Consider the following 8010-nt stretch of genomic DNA (forward strand, 5'->3'; position numbering starts at 1 on the left):
AGGCTGGCCTCGAACTCACAGAGATCCACCTGCCTCTGCCTCCCAAGTGCTGGGATTAAAGGCGTGCGCCACCACCGCCCGGCAAGATTTAAATCAAATCTTAAGGAGAGTAAGTGTAGCCGACTTCTCCAGAGAGGCAAGATAGAGCCTGGGTTGGGAGCTCCAGGAACGTGGAAGAAAGAGTACAACAGCCAACAGGAGGGAAGCGATAGGAATCGATAAGAAATAACACAGAATTGCCACTTCTTCAGAGCCCTGCTGAAGGCAGCTAATCTGCTTTCAGTGGGTGGTTTCAGCGTTCGGATTTGTTTTTGTCTAATGCGGAGGGGCGCAGAAGTGGAGGCAATGGTCACTGGGTGTCCTCAATCATGTCCCTCCTTCTCTTTCCCCATCCTGCTGTCACTTAGCCTGGTGCCAGCTTGTTAGAGCAAACTAAACGTTGGCGACTTACTAGTGAGGTGGGTCCCTTGCAGCTCTTGATTGACATTGTCCTTCAATCATGAAGGCTTTGAAGGAGAGACAGACCCCTGTCTCCCAGAGTTCGCAACGTGACCTGGAAAAGGGTCCTGAAAGCCTTCAGTTTGGGTCATATGCCTGCTTGCTTATAAGCTAATCCCTCAGTTTAGGACAGTGAAGTGCTTTGTTAAACCTGCTTCATGCTCGTCCTTATGGTGGACAAAAGAGGGAACCCTTTTGTGACAGTCTTGACAGTTTCCGTAGAGGCTGTCCAGAACAGACACGCAGTTATTCTTTGTCATTCAAAGAGGGGAAAGTCTGCTGGGCAGAAAAATAAAATAAACAGTGAAGCTTACTAGTTATTCACCTAAGAAACAATTTTATAACCACTTATATTATCATCTTAATATAGCTGTTAATTTTCTATATTATTTAGTTCATTTATATAGCTGCATTTATATATGGAATTAAAATTTTATTAATTTTTCAGTATTGTGATATAAAAGTAATTTCTTCAGAAAATATTAACAAATCTAAACATAAATGTTGGAGGATTATAGTCTTGTGGACAAAGCGCTTTCACCCAGATCTAACCATAAGCTAATATAGTGGTTCTCAGCCTTCCTAATGCCATGACCCTTTAATACAGTTCCTCATGTTGTGACCCCCAACCATAAAATTATTTTCCTTTCTACTTCATAACTCCTATTTTGCTACTGTTATGAACCATAATGTAAGTATCTGCATTTCCGATGGTCTTAGGTAACCCCTGTGAAAGGGTCGTTCGACCCCAAAGCGGTGGAGAACCACAGGTTGAGTGTCACTGAGTTAAGAGACGAGGCTCTTTGCTTTCTGCCAAGGTGGTGATGATGTAATGCCTTTGCTGTCCCTTGCTTTCCCAGCCTGTGGAGAGTAGTCAAGTCCGAGTTCTCTCAGCTGTCCTCATTGGCAGTCCCTCTCCTTCTTCACGCTCTGTCCCTTCCTCATGGTGCTGACATATTCTGGACAATCATAAACGGCAACTTCAACAGCAAAGACTGGAAGATGAGGTTTGAAGCAGGTACTTCTATATGTGTAAAAAGTCCTCTGGGTCGTAAGATAAATCAGATGTTCAGTTTTGAAATTTGTTTTTGGCCTTTATTGCTGATATTTGAAATCTCCGTGTAGGAGCCCCAAGTTACCATTTTCCTTATGGGGGTCAGTTCTTATGAGGCCTAAATAGCTGTCACCACACAGCCAACGAGATGGCTCAGCGGCTGGTAAAGGTACTTGCCTCCAAGGCCAAAGGCCCGAGTGTAGTCCTCTGGAGCTGTGTGGTAGGAGGAGAGGAGCAATCCCTACAGCTGTTTTCTGACCCCACATGGCCTGTGTTACATTCATGCCCCACCTACAAGTAAATAAATGAAATATTTTTTGAAATATGTTAATATATATACTTATGCCTTTTGTTCTTTGTATTTTATATTGCAGTGGAAAAAGTAGCTGTCATTTGTAGGTTTTTGGATATTCACTCAGTGACCAAAAACCACCTGCTGAAGTACTCACTGGCACACGCCTTCTGCTGCTTCCTGACAGCTGTGGAGGATGTGAACCCTGCAGTTGCCACCAGAGCAGGTCTCCTGCTTGATACCATAAAGAGGCCAGCACTGCAGGTGACGGGGGATGTGTCTTATCAGCCCTACAGACTGTCAGTCCCACCAGCTCACTGCCTTTGTCATGGTCTTGTTTAGCCATGCTCTGTCAAAATACCACAAGCAGAGTAGCTTATAAAAATCACAGAAATTTATGTAACATAACTCTGGAGTCTGGGAGGCCCACGATCAAGGTACTTGTGGACTCAGTGTCTGGTGAGGGCCACTTTCTTGTTCATAGCGATGCCTTTAGCTGTGTCTGGGCCTTTGTTTAAGGACATGAGTCTTATTTGTGAGAATCCTGTCCACATGGCTTTGTCTTTCCCCAAAACTCACCTTCTAATATTGCCAAGGGGTTGAGTTTCAGCATAATGAACGTTTTAGGAGAGTGGACAGAGATATCCAGACTATAGCACCATGCAAAGGCATGGTATTGGTGTCTGTAGTAGCAGAGATCTTCGTGTGTTCAAATGTACGCTTGTTATGTTATAATAAAAACAAAAAGAGATCTATTTTACCCCTAACTCTCCCAGTACAGTGGGGAAAACATCCCAGGATGTTTATTAACGGTATCTTATTAACGGTAACTTGTTTTATTTTCTGATACAACTTTTTAAACTATTTTTTCCCACATGCTGATGAAATTGGTGGACAGCTGTAATTGTTGTGTGTGGGGGAAGGGTGGGCGCATTTTGGAAGCAGGCTGGTCCATTTTGTGATGTTCAGTTGGCCTCTGGCCTGGAGCTGCTGTTGGAGGCTAAGGGGGATGAAAAGAAGCACGATCAGGCCAGCATGCCACCATTGGAACATCGTGAACCAAAACCAAGGAGTAGGTGACCTGGAGAGGGCCGCATGTCTGTCTTATGTGAACCCTTCCGCTGTAAAAAGAAAGTCAGCCTCAGAGACATAGGAGGACTTAGCAGAGGGCACATGGTACATTAGTGCCTACTGTTTTTCTACCATGATACTGGTTTGAATTTTATTGTTCTTATCAAAACTAATAGTAATGGCAAGAGTTAGCATTTGCCAGACAAGTACTGTGTTGCCAGGATGTAGAAGTTCCCATTATGCATTACCTCCCTTAGCCCTCAGAATAGCTTTTTGTAGGTTTCCTGTTACATTTGGGGAAGCTGGAGGTTGGAAAGGCAACGTCACGTTTTCAGAGTCACAGTCCTAAGGCAGACTTCACTCTGACTCGTAGAAAGCCAAGCTCTCTTTCCTTCCCCTTCCTTTCCTCTCCCTTCCCCCTCCCTCATTCTCTCTAGTATAATAAGTTTTCATCTGTTATAAGACCAAGCAAGAAGAAAGCCACCTGTTTGGACCTGGACAAATGCAGGGCTGTGCTGCCCAAGCACACTGTGCCTAAGAAACTCAGTTCTCCTCTTCCAGTTGACTTTCCAGGCAGTGGCTCAGGGCTACCCATTAACTGATAGCAGAATGGGGGAATGGGATGGCTGGATAAGTCATAGTTTTAAATATGAATATGTTTAAAAGAAATTTTCGTAGACTAGAGAAATAGATGTTCCATCCTGTCTTAAGTTAGTGTTCTGTTGCTGGGAAAAGACATGATGACCAACTCCTACAAAGGAAAACATTTCACTGGGGCTGGCGTTCGTCCAGAGGCTTAGTCTATGATCGCCATGGCAGGACGCAGACAGACATGGTGCTGGAGAGGTAGCTGAGAGCCCCACACCTGGATCCTTAGGCAGCAAGAAGGCACAGTGAGACACTAGGCCTAGACCGAGCTTCTGAAACCTTAAAGTCCACCCCTAGTGACATGCTTCCTCCAACAAGGCCACACCTACTCCAGCGAGGCCACACCTCCCAACAGTGCCAGTCCCTGTGAGCCTAGGGGGCCATTTTCAATTAAATTACCACACATCTGTTTCCCCCTTTGAATGTTTTAAATGTGTTTTCTGGTTTCATTCCAAGAAAACAGAATGATTTTTTTGTTGTTATTTTACAAGCACACAATTTAGGATTGTAAGGAAATTTAATGACTATCTTCTCACATGTCCTAAAATGAAGCTTAGGGGGATAGTGAGGTGGCTCAGTAGGTATGGGTGCTTGAGGCACAAGTCTGATGACCTGAGTTCAGTTCCCTGAACCTACCACTCTAGGAGAGAATGGGCTTCAAAAATTGTCCTCTGGCCCCACATGTCCTTGGTTTATGAATGCATGTTCATACTTGTGTGCACGCACACACGCAATAACAGAATAAAATACAATGGTGAAAGTGTGCTTCTCAGTGAATGCTACAGGTAATTGAAAAGAGAAGCACTGGTATTTGGGGTAAGAGGATGTTATTTAATATTTAGAAAATAAGTGGCATACTCTTAGTTCATAGTTCTGGATCAAGTTGAAGAGGTATTCTGAAACCAGGAGAACTTTCCTATGCATTTTCCCTTCCAATACTTGTGACCAGAAAGATTGCAATTTAATAATTTTGCTTTGGGAAACATTGCTTTGTTCCATCGGCTGCCTGGTGTATGTTCTTTGACGACTCTTAGATTTGTCTGATCCCTCTTTTCCAGGGTCTCTGTCTCTGCCTTGACTTCCAGTTTGACACCGTGGTTAAAGACCGCCCCACCATCCTGAGCAAGCTTTTACTCTTGCATTTCCTTAAGCAAGATATCCCTGCTTTGAGCTGGGAGTTCTTTGTCAACAGATTCGAGACACTTTCTTTAGAAGCTCAGCTGCATCTGGACTGTAACAAAGAATTTCCCTTTCCTACAAGTAAGTAAGACAAAAGTCTTAATGTAGACAGTCATGGCTCCCCCCTTTATCTTTTTTGGCTAGATAAGTAGGAGACACTTGTTCTGTAGCTGTTCCCCACATGAAAGAGTGAAAGAGGAAGAATTGACTTTATGTACTCAGTTCATTAACTTTTAAGTGGTTATGATGCTAATCTATAGATTTAAACATATTGTGCTAGTCTCAGATCTGAATTTTCCTCCCTTTCTGGAGGATACATATTAACTGCCTGTGACTGTTTTCTTTACGTGTTACCCAGTTGCTGATAATGTTGATAATATCTGTGAACAATTTTGTGAGACATACTTGCACTGTGCAAACTCCCATCTGCTTATTATTCAGTTGCTGAGGAAAATATAAGAAAATCAGCTAATCAATCCTCATGAATTAAACAGGAAAGTGATAGTCTTGATAGAGAGTGGTCATGATTCTTTTTACTGTAAGACACGTCATGGTCTTAGGGGCGGTAGATGAGTCATTCATGAATGAAAGATGTCTTCTTATCCTGGAACTATACTCAGATGGATTACTTAAAAATAGCTGGGTCACATGGCCGGCCAAGGAAAAGAGTAATGTCTTTAATTCCTTTTGCAAAGCCATCACCGCTGTGAGAACCAACGTTGCCAACCTCAGCGATGCTGCGTTGTGGAAAATCAAGAGGGCACGCTTTGCACGAAACCGGCAGAAGAGTGTACGGTCTCTGAGGGACAGCGTGAAGGGGCCCACAGAATCCAAGAGGGCGCTCTCCCTCCCTGAAACCCTGACCTCCAAAATCCGTTGAGTATCTTCCTTCTCCCTCCCATGACATCTGTTTAATGTCTTCCTGGAGCTAACGTGTCTTGTCGAGTGTTCGCAGAAAGTAGCACAGTTAGCAAACAGCCAGTTCATCAAGTTTGGCCCTCAGTGTCCCTGGAAACATCACCCCATGGACATAAATGTCACGGGTGCCTTTTTCTAGTTTGTGGGTGTAGCAAAATCCTGACTGATAGAGAGTAGTTCTGAAATGTAGAAGGAAGCGAACCCACTGATGCTTGGCATGAGCCTTAGAGGAAACATTTGGTTTTGAGTGTTAGAGGAAAAGGGCCGGCAGGGCAGCTTGGGTAGCGGTCAAACTTTGAATGATTCTCATTTTTTGTGAGTGCTAGAATCAACCACATAGGCCTCCAGAAAGACCAGCAAAAATGGCGGCTTTTGAAAAAGAAAAAACAGGCTGAAGAGAAGTTGGATTTCTATTCAACTTCAGATAACTTATAAATGGAAATAAGCTTTGATGTAGATTTAAAAAGACCACACACATTTGTTTCATAAAGGTCTTTATATTATATTTAAAGAGAATGCTTTTCCTTAAGTAACCAAATGACTAAATACCAGTGTTTAACAACAGCACATAAGTGGCAAATAATAAAGCCTGCAGAACTAAATCACTGTGAATGAGTGAGTAGATCTGGATGATTTAGTCCTAAGTACCACCCATGAAGTAACACCGCAAGCACACTTAGGCACTTCTATCCAAAGCAGAAAGATTTGCATTTCCTTGGCATTCGTTAGAGAACAACTTTATATGACATGATCATGTTAGTCATAAATAGGATTTGTTTTTCTTTGCTACATTTTTCTTTTTTATGACAAGCTCTGGGTATGTGGTATTTTGAGCCTTAGAAGAGTCGGTGGAAAGTCTTTTAAGTAATTGATAGCCTTAGCTTCTCAGGGAGCAAAGCGAATCACACTGAAGAATAATTCATAGTGACCCCGGGAGAAGCTGGTGCCAGCTGAGGGACACCAACCCTAGGCTGAATTAACTACAACTTTCGTATGAGTTTTCCAGCCCTTTAATAACCTAACTGACTAGTTTGGGTTTCACTTGATTTATTGTTATTCCTTATTAATTCACACAGCCATTTTGATGCTTTTAGAATCCACATGACTTGAAGGGTTTTTCTTGAGATCAGAAACAAAACACAAGCATTTTGGAGTAAACATCTTTTATATGATGTCAGTTACAAATAAGAAAACTTAGTGTGCGTCTGCTATCCAGAGCAGCCAGCACTGAGTATTTTTCTAGGCTCCAGTTGTCTTTAATGCTTATTGAAATAGAGTTGTTGTTGATTTTTAAGCTGTGAGGTTGACCAGGCATGAGCAGTCTGCTCCAGCTCTCGGTGGGACACCTGAACAGACGCCAGGTGGGTACTTCTGACACAAGTGTCTCTATCATAGGTACCCTAGGTAAAGAACTCAGTGTTTCTCACTGGACCAGAGTGATATTAAGATCTGTGAGCCCCAAAGGGTCTCGCTCTCAATGCTGAAATGTCTGAACCGCTGCTGGGTCAATTCTTTACATCATTTTCTAAGCAGACGATTTCTGATCCCATTGACTTTTGGTCCAGTAAGAAGCATCAATTGCCCACCTCTCCATGAACAGCAGGCGTGACTAGGATTGTGCTCCTTGCTCCCGATATGTTTGTATGTGTAAGCTACACATAGAAACTCTGTATTCATAGATAAGAGTTTTCTTGAGGTGAAACACACTCTTCATTTGCATTTTGAAAGGGCTTTGTGTTTGAACCACCATCTGCTCATCGTTGTAGTCGCTCAGTTCCTTGCAAGTCTGCACCTTTCCGTTCTTCAGGAGCATCTCCATCGTTTGGAGGGTCTGAAGGCTTTATTTAGGGTGACATGGCAGAACTTCCCCTGTCACATTCCTTACTGTTAGAACTTAGCACGAAGTGTCTCATGTGTTGAGCAGATACTGGCAAGGACATTGCTAACTGAATGCTGTCCATACACTACCACCATTCACTGAGAGTTTCTGAATACCTGCATGGCTCTCATAGCAACCTCGGTGACCCACCGATGTCTCATTCTATAAACATGCAGATTTTTATCTGAGTATAGCTTTAAGTTAAACGTATCAGAATGGTATTAACTAACACTCTGAGAAAAAATTTACATAAGGAGACTTTGAAGGTCATGAGCTTTGCATATTATAAAAAAGTCACTCAAAACACAGAAATTCAGGAGTTGGAGAGATGAAAAGGCCCCAGAGATTTGGATACAGGAAGTTAATGGGGGCAAAAAGTCTTCTTTCTCTTTTGAAAGGGATTAGAAAACCCAGAATGGCAAACATGTGGCTGAGTCCCTCTTTGATTTATAACTATCTCTTCTTTGGGAA

The 8010-nt window shown here is 42.8% G+C and overlaps 1 protein-coding gene across 11 annotated transcripts in view; it reads left to right on the forward strand.

Annotated features, from left to right (window-relative positions):
• Unc79 (unc-79 homolog, NALCN channel complex subunit) overlaps positions 1 to 8010 on the forward strand; it is a 244519-nt gene that overhangs the window by 137841 nt on the left and 98668 nt on the right. For 8 of the 11 annotated variants that reach the window (XM_026780832.1, XM_026780863.1, XM_026780869.1 and 5 more), the window contains 5 exons: positions 1359 to 1516; positions 1927 to 2108; positions 4622 to 4823; positions 5438 to 5617; positions 6956 to 7021. In XM_026780832.1, coding sequence (XP_026636633.1) covers positions 1359 to 1516; positions 1927 to 2108; positions 4622 to 4823; positions 5438 to 5617; positions 6956 to 7021 — 788 coding nt within the window. The remainder of the gene's footprint in view (positions 1 to 1358; positions 1517 to 1926; positions 2109 to 4621; positions 4824 to 5437; positions 5618 to 6955; positions 7022 to 8010) is intronic. The other 3 variants (XM_026780849.1, XM_026780829.1, XM_026780865.1) reach the window with 1 other exon arrangement.

This window comes from Microtus ochrogaster, chromosome 1, assembly GCF_000317375.1.
Source record: "Microtus ochrogaster isolate Prairie Vole_2 chromosome 1, MicOch1.0, whole genome shotgun sequence".
Lineage (NCBI taxonomy): Eukaryota > Metazoa > Chordata > Mammalia > Rodentia > Cricetidae > Microtus > Microtus ochrogaster.